The sequence below is a fragment of the Erythranthe guttata genome, chromosome 8, assembly GCF_056151865.1.
Source record: "Erythranthe guttata isolate IM_541 chromosome 8, IM_541, whole genome shotgun sequence".
Classification (NCBI taxonomy): Eukaryota; Viridiplantae; Streptophyta; class Magnoliopsida; order Lamiales; family Phrymaceae; genus Erythranthe; species Erythranthe guttata.
The window spans coordinates 2118292-2141250 of NC_142540.1; the positions used below are offsets into that span (position 1 = coordinate 2118292).

General features: G+C 35.5%; 4 protein-coding genes across 8 annotated transcripts; 2 read left to right on the forward strand and 2 right to left on the reverse strand.

Moving 5' to 3' along the window:
• Positions 1-2520: 2520 nt before the first annotated feature.
• On the reverse strand, positions 2521-9492 carry SUVR5 (histone-lysine N-methyltransferase SUVR5). Of its 3 annotated transcripts, none has more exons than XM_012997255.2 (12): positions 9148-9492; positions 7784-8239; positions 7386-7688; positions 7184-7294; positions 6899-7009; positions 4091-6706; positions 3825-3986; positions 3568-3684; positions 3335-3438; positions 3097-3234; positions 2917-3004; positions 2521-2797 (listed from the first exon to the last, which is right to left on the reverse strand). In XM_012997255.2, exons 2-12 carry the CDS (start codon positions 8204-8206, stop codon positions 2690-2692), a joined length of 4281 nt encoding a protein of 1426 aa, XP_012852709.1. In that variant the 5' UTR covers positions 8207-8239; positions 9148-9492; the 3' UTR covers positions 2521-2689. The 3 variants fall into 3 exon arrangements, with proteins under 3 accessions (XP_012852709.1, XP_012852716.1, XP_012852725.1); XM_012997262.2 differs by lacking the exon at positions 9148-9492 and adding an exon at positions 8913-9053; XM_012997271.2 differs by lacking the exon at positions 9148-9492 and adding an exon at positions 8524-9016.
• Positions 9493-12383: 2891 nt separating this feature from the next.
• LOC105975500 (uncharacterized) lies at positions 12384-14327 on the forward strand. The gene is made up of 4 exons (XM_013000701.2): positions 12384-12567; positions 12656-12741; positions 13342-13486; positions 13579-14327. Exons 1-4 carry the CDS (start codon positions 12460-12462, stop codon positions 13933-13935), a joined length of 696 nt encoding a protein of 231 aa, XP_012856155.1. The 5' UTR covers positions 12384-12459; the 3' UTR covers positions 13936-14327.
• Positions 14328-17827: 3500 nt separating this feature from the next.
• LOC105974782 (Itga6 (Protein of unknown function, DUF547)) lies at positions 17828-21967 on the forward strand. 3 transcript variants are annotated; one of them, XM_088821576.1, is made up of 13 exons: positions 17940-18288; positions 18384-18523; positions 18592-18637; positions 19070-19151; positions 19246-19317; positions 19438-19557; positions 19717-20106; positions 20174-20577; positions 20660-20759; positions 20911-20970; positions 21045-21131; positions 21262-21390; positions 21501-21967. In XM_088821576.1, exons 3-13 carry the CDS (start codon positions 18594-18596, stop codon positions 21798-21800), a joined length of 1788 nt encoding a protein of 595 aa, XP_088677702.1. In that variant the 5' UTR covers positions 17940-18288; positions 18384-18523; positions 18592-18593; the 3' UTR covers positions 21801-21967. The 3 variants fall into 3 exon arrangements, with proteins under 3 accessions (XP_088677701.1, XP_088677702.1, XP_088677703.1); XM_088821575.1 differs by having other exon boundaries at positions 17828-18523; XM_088821577.1 differs by lacking the exon at positions 17940-18288 and having other exon boundaries at positions 18409-18459.
• A 154-nt stretch (positions 21968-22121) lies between these two features.
• On the reverse strand, positions 22122-22760 carry LOC105972332 (CAP (Cysteine-rich secretory proteins, Antigen 5, and Pathogenesis-related 1 protein) superfamily protein). Its single transcript, XM_012997281.2, has one exon. It carries the CDS (start codon positions 22720-22722, stop codon positions 22189-22191), a length of 534 nt encoding a protein of 177 aa, XP_012852735.2. The 5' UTR covers positions 22723-22760; the 3' UTR covers positions 22122-22188.
• Between the last annotated feature and the right edge of the window lie 199 nt (positions 22761-22959).

The following is a 22959-nucleotide window of genomic DNA, read 5'->3' on the forward strand; positions in this document are numbered from 1 at the left end:
TTCCAATTTTTCAATTTCCATTACATTGGTACAGTTTGCTCAAATCTAGTACTTCCACGTCATTCCATAATAACTGTCTATTTTTAAAATTATTTTTGTATCATATTAATTGTCATTTAGATTTTCAATGCTCCATTAAATGTAATTTTTTTCTATGTTAACCTTATTAGTTCAGCTATAAGTATTAACTCTCTCTTGCTACATCATTAAAATAATCAAGGTTATTTTCAATACTTGTGCAAAGCTAAAATCGACAGATAATTATGAACGAACTGAGATGAGATACAGGGTACAATAATTGAATTTATGGATAAATTGAATTTATAGAAAACTCGTAGATTTAAGTATTAACACATGGGAGAAGATGAAATCCTAGACGACTATTTCGCTTATTAAGTAATCAATTTTAATTTACATCCATAGTTCAAAAAATTATCTAAATTTATTATTGTATGTATAATTATCGTTTGTGACGGTTCCAATACTTCGATGATAAATTGTACGATCGATACCGACTATCCCTATATTCCATTGTTTGTCTAAGTTATAATTTGGATCGAATATCATAATTTTATTTTATTTTATTTTACATAATATATGAAAATGATAATTTTATTTGGATCTAAATTGTGCATGAACTTATAAAAAGTACATTTAATAAAAAAATATTGGTGAAGAAAACGATGGGAAAACAAACTGTATAGATTCAATATCAACTAGATTCTAAATCCTGCTTACAATATCTCTAATTTGTTTTTTATATATTTAATTTATCCTACAATTAATTCCAATTATGACAGTTCCTTAAAATCTAAAACACACACACACACACACACACATAAGCAAAAGCAACAATTACCCTTTACCAGATTTTATTTTAATTTTTAAATTTATTTTTTTAACTTAGGAAGAAAAAAAATGTTGTGGCCAACCAGAATTCTACCTGACAAAGTTATTGTCACATTGCTGTTAATATTATCAGCTGCTGACAATTATTTAATATAGCATAGCTGCAGTAGGCCATTATGTTTCAGACAATATTTTTTTTTTTTTTTCTTTTTTTTTTTAATATTTTTAAATTCAATTTGAAAAATGATCTGTACATGAATAATTTTGTGGTACCCGTTTTGCATATGATAACGTAACAGCCTGTCATATACAAAAAAAATAAAAATAAAAATTACCGCAGGAAACATATATAGAAGTAAAAACTAAAATTGCACCCGCCCTTTATAATTTACTTGTGTTAAATTTATCGTTGTAATTGATTTTAAATAACTTGGAATTTGTACGCAGTGTTAGTTTTATTAGATTCAGTTTTTTGTTACAGTTGCTATAACTATTGTAATAGTTCTTAGAAACATAATTATAAAAAGAAACACAAATTTAATATGATTCGATTACAACTATACCCTACATTCACTATGATCTACAAAATCTCAAAGAACCGATTTCCTTGATTGTATATAATAAGCTCGTAAAACTTGGTGTTTTTTTACAAAGTCTCACTACTGTTTCTATGTAAAGAAGGTGTATTTTGTCAAAATAAGTTTTTCGTTTGCTTTTCTGCACCTACACGTAATTTTGTAAAATGACACATAATCGAGAAATTAAAAGAAAAATTCTTGTTCATTATTTCGTAAAATGACACATAATATGATTTTCGATTTTTTTTTCTTTTATGAATTAGAAAAAAGAAAAGAAAAAAAAAAGAGAGAAACATAATTATGATAATTGTGTTGTGATAAATTGTGAAATGTTGTAGTAAATATGTGTGAAATAAATTGGTGGTGGGCGGCATTTTTTATTCTGACTGTGGACCATAAAAATAGGACCAGGCCTTCATTGGGATTCCCAACACTTGAGAATGCTTTTCTTGTCTTGTTTGCTGCTATCACTATTTTTATTATCACTTATTTATTTATTTATTGCTATTAATTCCCCTCATTCGAATGTCAAGATTGTGACCTAATTTTTCTCTCATTATTTAAAAAAATATTAATATTAATAATAATAATAAATCTTAGTACATCTTTTGTCCCTTATATATATTTTATCTATTTGTTGAAATTCAGCCCCTAGCTAATAAACTATATTAAGAAAAAATAAATAAATAATTATTTGAAATAGAAATTAATCTAAAAATTACAATTGAAAAGGAAGGCAATGATTAGGAGTCCTACAATCAACTAGCCCAGTTGAGGCATTGGACCACATCAGCATCTTCCACATCAATAAAATTCAAAGCTCACTAGATATTTAAATTTAATGCATAATAAATAAATAAATAAATAATATAAAAAAAAAAATCAAAAAAAAAGGACCATTTTATCTGACAGGTTACTTCCAGCAAGCTGCTTTAGGCATGCTACAATCGATTCAAATTTACACTATTGCCCTCCCTAAAGACAACCTTAACGACAAAAAAAAAAAAAAAAAAAAAAGAAAAAAAAACTGTGTAGAACATTTTTTTTTTTTTTTAATTTGAGTTGAAAAAATAGTGTGGGAAAAATAGATCAATTCAAGGTAATAAAATTCATTTTGATCATATCACTTCCCAATAGACTTAACATATTTCTTCTCCTTTAGAATATTTATTAAAAGTAAATAAAAATATAATCTACATTAATACTAAAAATTAGATGTACATTATTACACAGACGACCTAGGTTAGAGCAAAAATCGGAGGTTAATAAAGCCTTCCCCTGCAATTAGAAGCTCCACATAGACAAGGGCTTCCTTCTCCGGTTAATAGCTTGTAACGAAAATCGTAAGTCAATTCTTCTCCCAACGCTATCTGCTCATAATAATGTTTTACAAGTAGAAGATAATTAATAAATTTCAAAGTAAAAAAATTGATTTATGCTGACATTTGTCCTAAATAATGTTTTTAAGGAAAAATGTAAGGGTTCTTACATCTCGGCTCGCATAGAAACCAATGTGGGCAAGCTGACTATCCATGCTTTCTACGAGAACTTGATGATTCACAAGATTTGGCGAGCAACTATCAACCGTATAAAATAATATTGTGAGATTAAATATTAATCAAAGAAATTAATAAGTTTCGGTGTGCATAAATAATAATAATTTCGTCACCTGTGATTAACATAACGCGAAACATTTCCGTAATTAGTGGCATCAATTACGTAAGGAACCTGCCCTTCGATCAATCTACTCATGTCATTGATGTGGGCATCAATCTCGTAAAAATATCTGCATCCTTCTTTATCATATCTGCGTTTCCCAAGAAAAACAAAATTCACGATACATTCCAATCTAGTAAAAGAAATTAAACATAATTAATATCGTACAAATACACAATTAAAATCAAAACCTATTTCGTCTCTCGTTTGCTTCGGTTTCATCTATAACCTCCCCAATATACTCGCACACAAAGGTGCCTCGAGGAATTGCTTGTCTCGCCCTCACAGCCCAACCCTAATGGCAAAATGGTAATTTAAATTAAGTACTGTAGTAGAAATCAGGGGAAAAAAAAGAATATACCTTATAAATTCATCATTTAAATTTCAAGAAATCGAAGATATCTAATAGATGTACTCATTTTACCTTTTTATCCGTTTTAAAAATTTCCAATTTCACTTTCACTCCATTCTGCAAAACTCTGTTTCGACAAGCTTTACCACAGCAGCACCTCTGATTGCACTCGTAAACTAAATATCCCTCCTGACAATTATTCAAAAAAAAAATTACATTTTATCCAAACTTTTCTCTATTTATTACCAATCGGATAAAGCAAAAATGGCAGAGGGTAATCGAAATTGTTTGAGGTAAAAAGAAAGGAAGAGAATAAATATGGTCTGTACCTCCAATATAATTCGACCCCTCTCATCATAGGGAAACCTTCCGTTCATGGGCTTTCCGTAAATATCTTTTGCATCTTCGTAATCGTTGTCAAATAGATACACATGGTCACATGTTTCAGCGGAGCACGTCGAATTTGCACAAGCACAACCCAATTGCAAACTCTGTCAATCAAAATTCATAAATCATTTATTTATACTTAAAAAGAATCAATGGAGTAGAAATATTAAAATGAAGAAAATAAAAATAAATAAATAAGTGAAGATACCTCTGTTTCAAGAACAAGGGATTGATCGAGCAACGGCTTTGTGACATAAGTGAAGCTTTCCCATGGGAAAGAATACTCACTAATTTGTCCATTCAAAAAGTTTTCATCCACCACACAAGCAATGGGAACCGATTCCTTTCCGAAACTTATATCGTCACATAAAACAATATTTTTCTCGGAAAGATCCATTGAAAAATGTCGCGAATCAATAACAATGTGACATTCATCCATTGTCCATTCCGAATTCATAGGATATGATGTCTGAACAGAAGATCTCGCCTTAAATGGATTCTCCGATAATGGAGACAAAATTGTTGACATCAAACTCGATGTGCATCCTTTAGGACAAATATACCCCTCTCGATGCCATTGAACTAATATATTATGCTCACTGCATAGTTTCGCCGCTTTCAAGTACAGACTTTCAGGCAAGGTTCCGTACTTTACTTCCAACGAGGCTTTCAAACTCACCCTACAGCAAGCTGAGGTGGCAACCGATAAGATTTCCGAACTACTCGGCCGTGGTTTTGTTTTTTTAATTTCCGAAATTAATATTTTCGCAATAGCCGAGCATTGAGAATCGGCCAGTCGGCCGAGAGTGGAAGTCTCGGGTATAGCAGACTGAACCGCAATCTCAATCGGGCTGCCGATAGAGTTTGATGCTTGAATTCGTTTCTTCAAATTCTGGACACTTCTATTCCTGATTTTGTACGATGCTGCTGAATTTAAACCCTTTTTAAACCGTGGTCGAGTTAGTCTGCCCGACTTCAGTTTACGCGCGTAAAATTGAATACCCTTCTTTGTCAGACGAGGGCCAGTCGAGTTTTGAGCTCCCATATGAGCAGCTTGATGGTGGCGGCCAAGATCAGGTAGCAAATCGAATTTCAACCCACAAAACCTGCAAATAAATCTCCGATTAACCGAATTTTGATTTTCGGGTTTCGTTTGTTCTGCCAAAATCTCCTCTTTCTGTTCAGACAACCTTAAATTACGAGGATGAATTGATTGCACGTGCAGCCATAACTCGTCTGGATTACCGAAATGGCTGCCGCATGGAATACACTGTAAAAGCATGCACTGCTCGACAAACTGCGAGTGGTGCCTCTCCTGCACGTGAGCTTCTAGAACCTTCTTATTAGTAAAAGACTCGAGGCAAATTGCACAAACGTAGCCCCTAAATAACCATTGAGCTTCTTTCTTATGGCTGTTCATCCAGTGAGTTCCGAGTGCTTGATCATCAAGAAACTCCTCCGAGCATATTTTGCACTTTATGTCATTTTCTTGATTATCGCTGATGTCATTAGTTGTCTGAACCGGAATCGGAACTAATTCTTCAACGGTTGACTTAGCTTGACCGTCTTCAATCTCCCATAGCTTCTTTAACCTCTCCTTTTCACTCGACACTAATTTCATTAAAAAATCACCTACTCTAGCATCTTTGGAAGCTTCCGTAATGGCCCATTGAAACTGAACGTCTTTAGGCACAGGATTTCTCAAAGACAACACACTTTTGAAAAGCCTGTAAAAGAGTTCACAAGCTTGATGCAACTGCAATTTCCGCTCCCTCGAGTGACAATTTTTCAGAATCTCGATGAACACTTCCTTGGAAATTATCCTACTCTTTCCATTTCTCGCACGTTTAAGCCAGTTCGGAATATGCTTCTCGCAGTATAGTGAATGCCTTTTAGGACTTTCAAGACAGGGTTCTTCTACGCCCCCACCGTGGGGCCACGATCCTATGCACTGCGCCACCTCAGCACCACTCCGAACTTGCTGAGGTGGCTCGCTCATGCTGTTTTCTTGGATAGAATATTCTCTAACGTCCAACAGAGGATCTATATGAACAGGACTTTCATCGATTCTAGTCCCTGTATACATAAGATTCTCCTCGATTTTTCTTTTGAGTTTATTAACAGGAGATATTGTATTTTTCCCATCGTGGGGTCGGTGTTTCTTGCAGAAAGAACCACCGACTAAAGCTCTGTGCTTGCATTTAGTACCAAGAACCGTTGTACCTCCGCACATCGGTGAGTCAACAGACGAAGTTGCTTCAACTTTAACAGAACTCGCAACAAAACGAGAGGATAAATGCACACAACAGTAAACATCTCCTTCACTAGCGTACCTCACACACTGCCTTCCTTTAGATTCAATAAAAGCTACGCACTGTCGATTGTGACTTTGAGTGACAACAGTACGAGGAGTCAGCTCCGAATTTCCAGCCGCAACGAATATATCGCTCAATTTACTAACTACACCACTAGGCGATGGTCCCACAACAGTGTCCTCAATCGGATTACTTTTTAGATTCTGAGAATATCCATTAAAATATGCTGAGTCGGTTTCGACAGAAACAGATTGATGTGAACTAGAGGCGTGTGCATCGGGGCGGCGAACCTCGAGCTTAGGCCTCTTCCTGGTCAACTGTAGTCCGGTGGTCAACGGGCTATCGTTCTTCGGTTGGTCCGAGTCCACAGCAGTTGATATAGGATGCGAAACTGAGAACCATTTCATGACCTCGTGTTTCCAACTCTTCCAGTCAGATCCAAGATCCGCCTGTGCTGATTCGCCTGATGGTAAATTTACCTCGTTCCACAAGATGGAGTCGGTCAATTCCTGAACAAGAAAATAATCGAAGTTGAAGTTGTAGAAAACTAGTTAGAAATCAAATCAAAATCGAAATAACCACACAGGTTTATAGCAATTTTCCAATTTTGTTAGAAGAACTAATAAATTTCTCTTCAAGATCAACACAATCAAACTTTAAAACGACACTCAGAACAGAAAAAAATAAATTTTTATAAGTACCTCTTTGAGCAATTCTATGCATTCAGCGCTATTTGCGTCTTGACATCGTTGCTTCCAGCTCTGCATAGACTGGTGAATCCAATCTGAAGTTATGCACCGCTGCAGTATCATCTGGAGAATAAAAGTTAAATATTAAATATTAAAAAACAAAAAAAATAAGACAATCAAACACTATCGAAGATGCTGGAAGAACTTCAATTTTATTTCTCTATTGTATCAGATGAACCGCGCTCATTTAAATTTAGCATAAAAGACCTATAATATTGAAATGGAGGGAAATTTTACGTTTTGAAGTTTCGAAAGCATCCTTCCAAGGTCAGAATAGTCTTTACATCGAGAAGCCTCCATTGCGAAATCCTTTAAAACCATCACATTACGAGACATCTCTTCCAAAGCCTAGATTGCCACAAAAACATCTTAATAAAACACAAACCATAAATATGTGTTCACAAACCATAAATATATGTGTCTGTACTCAGAAGCAAACCTCACGGTTCAATTGATCGAGAATATTTAGCATGCTCACAGCCAGCTTCTGCATGATAAATCGACGAGCAAGAGTCAAATCATTCACCATCTTCGCACCGACTTTGTGTGTCTTATATGCTATGGGATGCGGGTATTCATTGATTGGACGGACCAACAAAACATCTGCCCATGAATAATTTCTCGTTCGGGGAAAAAATATAACGAGATATTGTTTCCTGTCATGAGTCGGCTTCGCTTTCAAAGTTGCTAATGGCCAATCAGCCCTCGCACATCTAATACCCGATTGCCATTTCCCTCTCCACTACAAGTCGTAAAACATAATTATCAGCCATTATTTCTCGGGCGAACAACATTAATTTTTTTTAGTATTTTAGAAGCATAAAGTAGCATATATACCTTTACCCAAACTGCTTGAGGTTCGTCTCGTTCTAGGCTTTTGATTTCGGGATGCGACGAACCCTCCTGATTATTATTTAGCAGTTCACTTTCGATTGTTTCCAACACTAAGTGAGAGCTTTCTAATGTAAGTTCAGGCCCTGCAAAATCATCGTTTTTGTCTAAATTGTCGTCTCCAGAATCATGGGAGTAACACGAGAGATTTTGACCGTCAACTTCAAATTCATCGTACGCATCCACATTAGAGTTTTCTTCTAGAGCAGGGAAACCCTCGAAAATCAAGTGACCTTCACCCTCTCTTACATCATGGGATTCTCCAACGTCAATTGTTATTAAATCATCGACTTTGAGATCGCTTCTGACTGGTTCTGCATCAGATTCTTCAATGCGACGAGCACCAGAACATGGAAGCGTTTCCATCATTCAACGCTAAATTTAATGGCAGCTTAAGCCAAACTAAAAATAAGAAAATAAAAGAAAATTCAGAGTTTTGAAAAATTAATTGCATTAAGTATAAAAGCTAGATTATTAAGATAGATTAAAAAACAACGATATGGAGATCGAATGTAGATATGCCGATTAAGTCATATTTTCCATTAATAATAATAGTGTTTAACAATTAATTTCCTACAGCTCATAGCAATAAAATCATACACATTCCACAAACACGGATACATATATACACCGGTCTACGGCATAAGTAATCGAAAAGGGAGAGATCGAACAAAAAACTATGCCACCTTAAATCTGGAAAAAAAGTGACAAGAATCTTCGATAATCACGCCCGCTTTACCACGAAAAAAATGTTCTGTGCAATAAATTAAATGCGGATTCTGCAGCCTGCGCTACGACGAACGGCGATCCCCTTGTAGGAAAATCGTAATCAATGCATGTCCTTTGAAGGGTTTATAATTTCCCAAAATTGAAAAGAAAAAAAAAACCCTCAAATTGAAATTTGAAACCCTAATTAAAATTGAAAATGTTTAAAACCCTATCTCAATTTGAAATTAAATATAAAAAAATCCCATCATGTAATTATTCAGAGATAAACCCAAACGCAATGAAAACCCATGGCTAACAAACATCTAGGGTTACAAATTACAATCAATTGAAATGTGAAAATCATTACCAGAAAACCAATTGAAATTAACCTAAGAAACAGATTTGATTCAGTTTGTCTTATTTAATTGGGGCTTTTTAGAGAGAGAGAAAGAACTCTACTAGGTCATGGTAGTGCTACACAAATGCTGCCATGAAATATATGTGACACATAGAGATATATAGATACATATAGTTATGTATAGACAAATACAGGCCAAAGATAAAATTACAGACAGCAGACAATTTAATTGTAGGTAATGTACCTTATGAACTGTGGGGGATCAACGATTTTTTTCTGGGCTGATTTGGGTAAAATGGTGTGTCAATTTTTTTTTTTTTCTGTGAATTTGACTATGGATTTGATAAAAAAAAGTACCAAGGGGAATTCTTGGAGATTGATGGTATGTGTGAGTGACCAGATTTTATTATTTATTTATAAAAAAATAATAAAAGGGAAATTGGATGAGCGAGAGACGAGAGATAATAAGAGGGTATACGAAGAAATTGGTAGGGTAAAATCGAAATTAATTAGTAGTAGAGGAGAGGAGAGAGAAAGATGAGAGAGATGTAGAGAGAGAGAGAGAGAAGCGAAGGCTAATATATTTCCTAGGAATTAAAAATAAATGGCACAATGAGACTTGTAACGTGTGTGGGGTGGTTTGAAATTAATTGTATGTAGTGGGGGTATTTTGGGAATTTTACATTGATGGTCTAAGTTCCAATGGTCGTACATTTACGGAGGGTGGGTTTGCAATATTCAAGGATTAGCATTAATTAAATTGAACATAAGAAATTGTAGCAAAAATAATTCAGAAGCATATTTTCTTTAAAAAAAAAAATAGTATACTTTAATGTTCGTTCATTAGTGCGTAATTCTTACTCGATATCTAATCTTAGTTAATTCAAGTTGAATTAGAAATTAAACACAAAAATTAATAAATTTTATATTTTAACTTTTGTTAAAGATATATGGGTCGGATTTGCATTAAATTTAATTAGAAATAAATCGGATGTAACAAAGTTGACAACTTTTAACAATTGGATCGGTGTCGATCCACCTTGTATTTGCTGAAAGTCCAATAAACAAATGAAGTGTGGTATGAAGCCCCATATTTCCTAAGACAAATATGTGAAAAATAAAAATTAAGAAGTTAAAAAATAAATCTAATTCATAACCGATATTTTTTTTTTAGGATAAATACGTACGATCACTAAGATTAGGCACCCATGGCCAAATGAGAAGGGAGTAAACAATTGTCAAAGAGGCTAAAGAGTGAGCAAGGGAATTAATTGCCTTGTCTCTTAACAAAAGAAAATAAACATGCATCAAAAGACAAAGAAATGCAAGATAGCACCATAAGTACACACTGAGTTTTCTTTATTGTTGAAAGCATTGACCACTTGAAGACAGTCACCTTCCACTTGAATCGAGTTCCATCCCATTGCCTGAGCCATAATAAGAGCTTGGAGGAAAGCCCTAGCCTCGCATTCCACTGGTGTGAATAAGTATTAAACAAAATAAGATCACTTACTGAATTGGGAAAGACAGATTCTATAGGTCTCGGGGTGAGAACGTACGGCTGCCCTTCACCAACTAACCATGGGTCGCACCAAATGGAAGTGCCTTCCCCATCTCCAATTCGGTGAAAGGGACGAGCGTTAACTAAACTTTTCCACGTAGCCGAAGGACGGCTCCCAATGTTAGCTCCCCACACATCGCCCCGGGGAAATAACGAGCCTTAAGAATTCTTGACAAGAGTGAATTTGGGAACTTGATAAGCCTCCACACCTGTTTGGCGAGAAGTGCCAAGTTAAAACTATAAAGGTCTCTAATCCCAAGTCCTCCGTCCTCCTTCGAGCGGCATAAGTTATTCCATTTCATCCGGGCCATGGCTCGGCCCACCACGTTACCCCACCAAAAATGACGAATGGCAGCTTCAATCTCTTGAATCAGTCCGTTAGGAAGCATAAAACATGACATAACATATGTGGGAACCGATTGAAGGACTGACTTAATTAACACTTCTTTTCCTGCCTTCGATAGTAGGATAGCATTCCATCCCTTAATTTTACTCCACACTCGGTCCCGTAAGAAACTAAATATTTCCTTCCTCGACTTACCCATTGCCGCCGGCAAGCCCAGGTATTTGTTATGTTTTTCGACCAATTGGAATCCCAAAATGGATAGGATCTTCGTTTGCTGCTCTAGGCTCGTAGATGGGCAGGATGCCATAGTAGACTTCTCGAGGTTGATCAATTGTCCTGAGGCTTCTGCGTACTTCGTGAGAATCTGCTTAATGGTATGGGCGTTCAAGGGTGTAGCTTGGCTAAATATAACCGTGTCATCCGCGAAGCACAAGCTTGAAACAATAGGGGCAGCCGGGGCAATCCGAACTCCAGTGAGATCCCCCTTATCTGTTGCCCATTTCAGCAAAGCAATTAGGCCCTCGGTACATAAAATAAACAGGTTCGGTGACAAAGGGTCTCCTTGGCGCAATCCCCAAGAAGGCTTTAAAGAATCACACTGCGAGCCGTTAAACAAAAATGAATACGACACAGATGAAACGCTAAGCATAATCAAGTCAACGAGACCAAGAGGGAAACCAATGCACATTAAAATCTTTCGGAGATAAGACCACTCAATTCGATCATATGCTTTACTAACATCTAATTTTAGCGTCATATACCTAGACCGTTTGCTAAGGTTAATATTAATGTAATGATTGATTTCATAGGCAACCAGAACATTATCGGTTATAAGCCGGTGGGGTACAAAAGCCGATTGGGTCGGGATATGATTTTACTCAACACCGTTTTAATACGATTGGCTATTGATTTAGACCCGAATTTATAGATAACATTACAAAGACTAATCGGCCTGTATTGAGTCATACTTTCAGGTTTATTAACTTTCGGGATTAAAACAAGAAAGGTGGAATTAAAGCTTAGAGGGAGGATCTTGTGGTTAAGAAATTTGAGAACACAATCTAGAACAAAAGAACCAATAATGTTCCAATATTTTTTTAAAAAATAAAACCGGGAGACCATCAGGACCAGGGGCTTTTAAAGGGGGCATTTGGGAAATGGCTCGGGTTACCTCATCGGCTGAGAATGGGAGGGAAAGCAGGTGAAGTGTTCCAGAACCTCATCAATCGCTCTCTCAAATGGATTAGTCGAGCTGAATAAATCCGCATAATAACGAGCAATCACCCCTTCTATCTCCTCTCGCCTATCAAGCCAACCTCCTGTCTCATCTCTAATTTTGTGGACCCAGGTACGACGTTTCCTCACAGTGGCTTTTCGGTGAAAATACTTGGTATTACGGTCTCCGTCTCGTATCCACTGGTCCCGGCTTCTCTGACGCCAATTCATAACCGATATTCAAAACTACAATTTTCAATTTTAGAAAAAGAAAATAGGATTATAATTGAAAAAATATATAAAAGAAATAGTTCAAGAAATTCAAATTATTTTCCAAAATATAAATATATAAATACTTTTAAAAAAATTGCTATATTATTTTTTTTGTCTCTCATTTCTCCAGTATCAGTCATCGTCTTCTCCAGCCGGCGCTCATGGAAACCCCAGCCGAAGCTCTCATTCGCCGAGATCGTAGCCGGAAACACCGCTCAACTCCTTCCACCACCCCCAATACCGCCATACATTCTCTCCTCTCTAAGCAAGTTCGACTTTCCCCTCTTTTTATTTTATTTTTAATTTTGTCATCGTGATGGTTGGGCAGATGTTCAATCAATGGTGGTCTTCTTGCAGGTTTCTCTGCACGACTGGTGGCTGGTTAAATCTGATTCGGTTTCTCATGGCAAAGAATTAAGCGTTGGAGGTTTCAATCACAGAGAGTAATTTTTTCACTCCCTTCGCTTTCAATTTTTGATTGCGCCGATGGATTTTCAATTCAAATTAGGGTTTGGATATAGGGATTTGATGTTGAGCAAATGGATTTGAATTTTTGATGTGAAATTTCCTAAGCAATCCATATAGATTTGTTATTATATATTGGAAATCTTTAGCTCCTAAATGCTTCAGCCTATAGTGATTCAAGCAACAGTTCAAAATAGATGTTGGTTGATTTGACAAACGTGGGCGAGACGACACACGTCTCGAATAGGCTCTTTTTTAGCAGCATTTATAAACGCAGTGTGTCGTTTGAGCTTGATTGGAGTGCCCTAATCACTAATTCAGCTTGCAATGCATCATCGGTGATTGTCTGTCTGCAAAATCATTGTACGAAAAACTAACACGTATCCAATTTAATCAATTGTCAATTTGAATGACGTGTCGTCTAATGCGGCGCTATACAATAAATATGCAGATTTTTCATCCACTCGAGTTCTTTATTGTGGCTCCGGTCACGTACGTTCTGGTTAAATATTGGACTTGGATGCAAAATTTCTTGTCCCCTATTTGAATTCTTCGGTTTTTTTATTTGATTAATGAAGGAGCCGAGGCATAAGAAGTTTCTCTTCTGCACCCATAATCAAGAGACACGATGCAGTTACTCTCGAGACTGATGATGGCATAACGATCTTGCTCCATGGAAATCTCAATAGGTCTCGCACACTTGAAAATGGCTTCCCTCGCGAGGTTTTAATATTTTTTTATATTTGTATTCATGACTCACTCTTTGATAATTTATGTGGCATTACGATTCAGATAAGTTGAAATTCTTTTGACAGGTAAGCGACGATTTTCTGATTGGGTTTCCATATTATTGGGAAGAATTTGCTGCAGTATCTGTTTCGAAAGGGTTTTCTTGTTCCGATGCTTGTAAAACACCTGGCCCAGCAGATCACACGACCAGTGTGCCGAACATGGATAATTTTGACGATACAATGAAAACAAATTACGATGATTTTTTTCACCGCAGTGGAGCATCGAGTGCAAGAAAAGAGAGTTCTCAGCTGAGAGAAAGTACCGAAACACCCTTAAAGCGAAACAAGGTAAATGCTGAACAGAGTACGACAGGTGGCAGTAATGCGGAAGTTGTAGTTCGTAGTGGCCCTTTGACAAGAAGTAGAACCCGAAAAACTTGACAACTAGGACTTTAATTTACATCGATGCATCAAGCAAAATATTTTTAAATCGAACGTCTTTTTTTCTTTTCGGTTTCCTGCAATGATTAAGTTAATCAGTTCATGTTCGACTTTCGAGCCGTGCTTAAAGAATGTCGAGCTCGAGTTTGCTAAACGATTTCTATGTTAAAGAGATGATGAACTGAATCCCACTAGAAGAAACTGGTATTTGGGGCGTGGGTTCTGTGTCAGTTCTTGTACAACAGAGTATGGCCAAAACAGTTGTTACCGTTGGTTGGTTTGTTTGATGGACAAATATTAGTGGTATGTTACATGAGGTGGTATATACTATTTAGTATATACAATAATCTCTTATTCTTTACAATATAATATAATACACTTTTAACTTTTCATTTATTTATTATATTTATTCTCCCTTTTTGCATTGCACCCACATATAATTGGATTTGACTTAATTGTCCAAATGCCTTTGGAAAGTTCCACTTTTCTTTGTCTTCATCCTGTGGGGATTCTACTCCTTTTCCCCATTTCACCCACGCCCATTTTCTCTTACATTACTTTTTTTTTTTTTTTTTGAAAATTGGAACGAAATTTCCGATTCTGATTTTGGAACAATATGTTTCATTCTGACTTCCGAATATTGCGATTCCGATTGATAACGATTTTTTTTATCGAAATCGGAATATATATGAGATTCTTATTGCCGATCCAGTTTTAATTTTTGAAAACAATTCCGATATTCTCTGGAAATACACATATAATGTCGATATTATTATGCATTTTATATTTTAGATTAATAAAAATTTGGAAATTTCTTAATTCCACCGATTCCGATTCAAATTTTCGATCTTGGAAATATGAAACTTCACCTTTTAAAATTTGGGAAAAATCACTGTCCTCTGTTTATATTTCACTTTGTGATTTTTTCTTTTAGGCTTTTCTAAAGTTGTATGGCCCAGATTACTGTTATACTGTAACTTACTAATTTGTAATCATATGCATGAAATTTCGAATAAAGCATTAGAGCATCTGCAAACATGATGCAGATATATATATATATGTATGTCTAAAGATTGCTGTATATAATTCAGACTGAATTTTTTTAAAGTAAGACACATCACAACTGCTGTCTGCTTTATACAATAAATTAAATAAATAAATAAATAAATAATATTTGTGTTTTGATTCATTCAATTCAAACTGCTAAATGCAGCAATTGTCTGTTGATTCATTGATTGTCTAGCTGAAAACCCATCAGCCTACCTAAACACAGTTTTTACCAGTTCCAAATACTTATTCAATAAGTGAATAAGAAAAAATAAAATAAAAGTTTTTAGTGTTAATTAATCAGAAATATGGGAGTCCAACCTAGCTAATTAATTAAGACCAATAAAAAGACAAGTATCTCTGTGATAATACAGAAGTAAAGAATATAATAAATACAGCTCAATTATTCTTGACAACCTAAAGTATGTCTGTCAGTTTCATTAAAAAAAAATTGGTAGTTCACTTACTTCCAAAGTGACATTATTATATTTATGCAATAACTTCTTAACTATCTAAGTTTGACATTTGTTAACACACACAATTGTTTCACAAATTTACTGCAGCAATCTGTATATAATTTCATTTAAAAGAAAAGATAAAACAGAAGTTTCTTGGTAATAACCAGTGTGACAGGCCCCATTTTTTTTTAGTTTTGGGTAAATTACAACAACCCCTTGAGGTATGGTCAATTTACTAAAAGACCCCTCTTGTTTGGATAATTACATCTACCCATCAACTATGATTTTTTTTTTCTTACACCTCCACCCTTATGAGGTCAAATTCGACATAATTATCTAGATTTCGTAGAATATGCTATAGTTTGTACTCGTTTTGTGTAAAAATACAGTTTGTGATGCACCACAATATGATATATGCAAGCCAAAAAACAGATATTATGATCATTTTGCTTCAAAATGTGGAGTTCGAATGGGATATAACGGGTACAAACGTGATAATATTCCATATAATCTCGAAGATTCCACTAAATTTGAAACCGCAAGGGTGGACGTGTAAGAAAATTTATAGTTGAAGGGGGTGAATGTAATTACCCAAACAAGAGGGGGATTTTCGTAATTTGACCATATCTCATGGGTGGTTGTAATTTACCCTAACTTATGATGTTCAATTGTAAGAAACTTTCATATCTGTCCAAAAATGACTATTTCCTGAACCATATCAAAAACAGTTTTTGAAATTTGCCATTAACTTAGTATAATGACAACTTAAGCACAATTATTTATTGTAATTATTTAATTATGAATTTTAATTAGTATGGAAGAAGAGAAGCACATGGTCAGCTCTCCCAAATGCAGCTTTTATAATGAAAGAGGTCTACATTGCGACAAAAACATAGGCCTTAAATACCTAACCTCAAATCACAATCATCTTTTTATTCTAAAATAAAAATTAAATAAAAAAATAAAATAAATCAAAATCATCTTTTTCTTTTGTATCCATCTTGGAAAAGGCCAAGACCCTATCCTCTTTTTCTTTTTTTTTTTCTTTTTCTTTTCCATTATTATATATATATATATTTTATTTCCTGGATTCTATGACAAACGTTAATCTCTTGGATGCTCCAGGACAACCTGGGTATCTACCATTGTCCTTCTTTTTTTTTTTTTTTTTTGTTTTTTTAAATTTAATTTAATTTTTACAGAAAGATTAGACAAATGAAAAAAAACCCAGAAATTTAATTTGTAGCATCCGATGTTGGCTTTTATCTTAGGCTCAAAACTTTCATTTCTTTTGAGGAGACAAGACACTATTTTCTCCAAACCTGAGAAATGTCTCTTTAAATTCTACTTATTTTGATTTATGTCTCCATTTTCTTTCTCTTTGGATCAACACATTTGGATACTTACTTTCCAAACAGACAAACTCACACTAGCTACTACTACTACTATTATTGTTTAATTTTAATTCAATTATTATATTTAATATTTGAATCTTGGAATCTATTTTATTAAATATTTTCAGTTTTCTATGAGAAAGTTGTAATTAATAACTAATAAGCCTCGAATTCCCCCATGCCTTTTTACATTAACCTTTTTATCTTTCACTTTCTGTTGACCTCATATTATTTTTCTTCCCTTTTTCAGAAGCTTTTTACTCAGATGCTCTTCTTTCTTGGGTTCTTGTGAATTTCAGTCTCTTGATTCTAATTTTTTACTATAGTATAAATTACCGCCACCCCTGAAAAATAATGCAAAATTACGAAAAAATCCCTCGTATTTTGGTTTCAACTATGAATTTTCTTAAACGTTCATTATTGCGGTGTCAACTTTAGTGGAACCTTTTAGATTATGTGGAATATTATCCGGTTTGTACCCGTTTTATAACCACATTCGAGCTCGACATTGTGATATAAAATGATCATAAGATGTGTATCTTGGCTTGTAAATATCATATTGTGGTGCATCACAAACTGCAATTTTGCGCAAAACGAGTGCAAATTAGGGAACATTCCACAAAATATAGAAGATCCTATTGAATTTGACACCATAAGGGTGGACGTGTAAAAAGATTCATAGTTAAGGGCTAACACGAGGGGTCTTTTCATAATTTGACATTATCTCAGAAAATGGCCGTAATTTACCCTATAAATTAATGTCATTGTAATTACTATTAATTAATACACATTTATGGTGAGATTTATACACATTGCAATTAACCAGGTAGTACACAGTATAAGACAAACCGAAGCAATCTTTGATCAACAAACTATATTCATAATTACTGAGATTTTCACTTTCCAAATATAGTAAAAAATCTTGCTCTCAACACTCCATTTTTTTTTTGAATGAATGTTTTATATTTATGTGGTTCTAATTAGTAATTACACGAAAAAGTCTTAATATGTAGGTCTATACCAGGGACCAATAAATAAATACCTTAAAACCCAAGGACTCACCACAAAAAATATATATACATATAGGTATAGAGCCAGGGCTGATAGGGTGTAAGCAGTATATATATTTGGGCAGTAATGGACAAATGGGGTGGAAGCGAAGCTCACCAACTCCCACTTGCTACACAACAATTGATCCGAACCTTATTTATTTTCTCTCACTAAAATCTTTTTTTTCTTTTCTTTTTTAATTTATTTTTCTTGACCGGAGTTTGTTTTACTCCGGCGGCCGCCATTTTCTCCTGCTCCGGCGCCACCTTTTGATAGGGCATCTTACTTTACTTCCATAAAAGAGAAAAGGGGCTTAGAAAAATCTCCATTTACTGCTTTTACTTCTTTTAACACCAGAAAAATCCCACATTGCATAAAAGTTGGCCATAGTTGACAGATTGAAGGTGGGTGTGAGGATATGGGAGCTTTTCTTTAAGAACTTAAAAGTCAAAAAGGAAAGACTTTTCCTTATGCAAATGACCCATTTGTTTGTGTTCAGACTTGTGACTCTGCATTGAAAGTATGCTACAAGACAATTGGGGGTTTTGACTCCGGGTTCTTGCATTTTTTATATTGTAAAAATTCGATCTTTGACACTTTTGTGTTTCTTTTTTTCTTTAAGGATTTAATTTTTATATTGTAGAAAGCATATGTTTGGGTGTTTGTTGAAATGCAATAATGTTTGTGTGTTGGTCTGATTTTTGCAGAGATGGGTTTTGAAGGGTTTAGTAGTGGGCACAACCGTTCCAAGAGGTAGCTATACATTATACAACTTCCTCTGCTTGCACAAACATTTCTTTATATATATGTGTGTGTGTTTGTGTGTGTGTGTGTGTGGAAATGATTTTAGAATTTAGTTTTATTGCCTCTGTAATTAGAGTGTAAGCACTAGCTTTTCTTGCATTCTTGAAATCTTGTTAGAATTTTGGAAGAAATATGAGTTCAGGAGAGAACCCATGTGAAATCTTGAATTTGGAGATCAGATTTTGTGATTTTTTACTATGTGTTTATTTCTCAAGTTCGGATTTTCTTCGGTACTACTTTATGCAAATAGTGTTTTTGTTCCGATTCCGTTAGAAATCATGATCATTAAATGTTTAATTCGGTGTGTTGTAGAAGATAAACAATGTATGTTTCATAGTTCAATTGAAGTTCGTTTCTCTTAGTCGTTTGTCACAATGGCAGCTTACCGGAAGATAACAGAGAACCCGATGAAAATAACTCGGCCCAATCGACCGAAGCAGCTGAATCTAATCCACATAAGCTGGTAATTTACATTACTGCAATTTGAAAAAGATTATTTTCGCACGGACTATTTGGGGTAGAGTTTTGATTAAGAAATGTCGATTTGTTCGTGCCAGGAAATACGTACCAACAGCAAGAAGAAGCAGCACTCGTCCAATGCTGATGTCGAACACTCTTTGAGGCAAGAGGTATTGAAGAAATGTTCGATTTTTACATGCTCCTGTAAACTTAGTACATTTAGCCTAATTCCGATTTCCAAACACGAATTCCAAACTTTATTTACAAATTACTTTTCTTCGTCTCTTCAGATATTGATGCTTGAAAAGAGATTACACGATCAAGTTTCCGTTCGCTGTGCTCTAGAAAAGGCGCTCGGTTATAGGGCTTCCTCCCATCATATTATAACCGATGAAGCCACGATTCCTAAGGTAGACACACACACACACACACATATATATATATATATATATATACATATATATATATACATATATACATATATATATATATATACATATATATATATATATATATAATCTGTATATTTTACGAAAAGCTTACTAAAAATATTCCCTTATTATTTCCAGCCAGCAACAGAACTCATAAAAGAAATCGCGGTATTGGAGGTAGAAGTCGGCCATTTGGAACAGTATCTTCTCTCGCTCTACCGAAAAGCATTCGATCAACAAAAAGCCTCTACTTTATCTCCTTCGAAGAAAGACGAATCCACAAAAGCCTCTTTAGCAACGCCAAGAAGGAGGCGCCTTGATTTTTCAAGATCCGATGTTTCCTCATCAGCAACGAAACTCCCGCCTAAACCCGACGAGAATATTCCTTTTCAAGATTCCGTCACTAAACGCTCGCATTCGTCGCTATCCCAACGCACTTCGGTCCTCCCAAACAGAACCGAACCTCAAACAGAGCCCTTCGGAAAAACCCTCCGAGCGTGTCATTCTCAACCATTATCCATGATCGAGGTATATTTACTCTCTCTCTCTCCCCCTCTCTCTCTGATCTATCTCTAAAATTTCGGTGTTATTACAGTACGCGCAGAACTCTTCTTCAAATGTAATAAGTTTGGCAGAGCATCTCGGGACCCGCATTTCGGATCACGTTCCGGAAACACCTAACAAGATTTCGGAAGACATGGTTAAATGCATGTGCAATATCTACTGCAAACTTGCCGACCCCCCATTGGCGAATAACGGCCTCTCGTCACCAACTTCATCTCTATCTTCTATGAGTGTTTTTTCTCCGAAAGATCAATGTGACTTGTGGAGCCCTGGTTTCAGAAACGATTCCTCATTCGACGTTCGATTGGACAACCCTTTTCACGTAGAAGGGCTGAAAGATTTTAGTGGGCCCTACAGCTCGATGATTGAGGTGCATTGTATTTATAGAGATAGTCAGAAGCTGGGCGATATCGAACATTTGTTACAAAATTTTAGGTGAGTTTTATATTTTTCGAATGATTTTAGATATTTTCGACATTTTTATAATGCTTATTATTCACGTGCTCTTTTTTTGCAGGTCTCTTATTTCCCGACTGGAAGATGTAGACCCGAGAAAGATGAGTCATGAGGAGAAGTTGGCGTTTTGGATTAACGTGCACAATGCTTTGATTATGCATGTAAGTATATACATCTATATGTATACATACATCGATATATATATATATATATATATATATATATATATATATATATATATATATATATATATATAATTTAATCCATCTCAATTGTGAGCTTATTATATGTTTTCTTTATCAATGTAAATAGGCGTTTTTAGCATACGGTATCCCACAGAACAATATGAAGCGAATGTTTCTACTCTTGAAGGTAAAAATAAATAAATTAAAAAATTAAAAAATTAAAACCGATAATATGGTCTCTAACACTTTGTGTTGACTTAGGCTGCTTACAATGTCGGAGGTCAAATAGTGAGTGCTGATGTCATACAAAGTTCGATTTTGGGTTGCAAAATGTCTCGTCCTGGACAGGTACGTTTTATTTTAATTACGGTGTTATTATGAAAATGAAATAATAATCACTTGTGTCTAAATGTAGTGAAGATTTCCATAAATAATTAGTTATGCTGATTAATATAAGCTCTGTTATTTATAAATACAGTGGCTTAGGTTTCTACTTACATCAAAATCGAAATTTAAAGCTAGTGAGGAACGGCAGTCATATGGGATCGAACGAGCAGAGCCTCTTCTCTACTTTGCACTTTCATCCGGAAGTCATTCAGATCCCGCGGTAATTAAAATTTAAAACTCCGTTTTTTTCTTTTCCTAACATTAAAAAAGGAAAAATAATCGTCTACTGTGGACTACTTATATACAGTTTTGTGCAATTTTTGTTCTCAGGTTCGGATTTTCACACCAAAGAGGGTACTTCAAGAATTAGAAGCAGCGAAAGAGGACTATATACGAGCAACTTTTGGTGTTCGAAAAGATTATAAGATCCTTCTGCCGAAGATTGTAGATTCCTTCGCCAAAGATTCGGGTTTATGTAATGCTGGTTTATTCGAGATGATACAGAAATCTCTACCCGATTCGTTTAGGAAAAGCATCAAGAAATGCCAGCAGGCGAAGAACAAGAAAAACGTAGAGTGGGTCCCGCATAATTTTACCTTCAGGTATCTTATACTGAAGGAGCTGAAGTAAATATCACCACCTCTGCAAGCTTAGTAAAGCTCATTGTGCTTTTGTTTTTTGCCTTTTTTTTGAAATTTTTCTTTAGATTATTACATTCTAATTTTCTTTTTTGTGTAAATTAAGACAAATGAGTTTGCATTTCAGGCTTTGTTGTATATAATCAAATTAATCGAGCTAAATTCGTGTTTAGTTTGAATGTTTATCAAATCGAGCTTATATGCACAATACGAAAGCTCGATAAAAAAAAGTTGATCAAATATGCGTCCGACTCGACTCGTTTACGCATTTAATTTCAGATAAGCAAAACTGGCAACAAATGCATAGAACAAATTAGAAATGGGAATTAGTTGCTCAGATTAATTATTATTATTACAAATGGCGGATAATATAAAAAATTCTAGTAGGGTTTCTCTCCGACAACGTTTCCAGGGGGGTTATAGAAGCAAATAGTCAAACTGGATTGGTCTTTGGGGCACGCCGCGGCGGCGCAGCCCAGCTCCGCCGACTTCTTCCACACAACCTGAGTGTAGACACCGCAGCGGTGGTCCGGCGCGCAGGAGTTGTTCTCGTAGGTGTAGAACTTCTTCTCCGCGACCCACGTCTCCACCGCCGCGCGCGGCGTCATAGCGAAGCCGCCGGCCCAGAGCTGGTTGCCGCCGTACCTGCTGTTGGCCAGGTTCGCGAAGCTGCAGTTGTGTTTGTCCCTCTGCAGCCGCGCCGTTAAGCTGGCGGATTTTGCCAGCGATGGGCTCCACTGGAGTGGGCCCACCCCCACCTCGGCTCTTGCTTGGTTGTGTGCTTCCAGGTACTCCTGGGAGGCGTTGGAAGGTGGCGCCGCCGCTGGAGTGGAGCCGCCGCCTGCCAGCGTCGGTGAACATTGACATGTGACTAGCAGTACTAGAGCTGCAAATGTCGGCAACATTTTTACCATTTTTGTTTCGTTTTCTTCTGATTAATGTGTGCAATTTGCAAATCATATATATATATATATAAATATATTTATTTTAATTTCAAAATATAAAAATGAAATAAGGGTAAAAGAAAGGAAGTCAATAATTGAAAGAATGCACGTGAATATGCTGACTTTGTACGAGAGAAACGATGAACAATGTCTCTTGTTTGACTTTGGAACTGACCCCCATATTCACTGTTACACACGTGATATGAT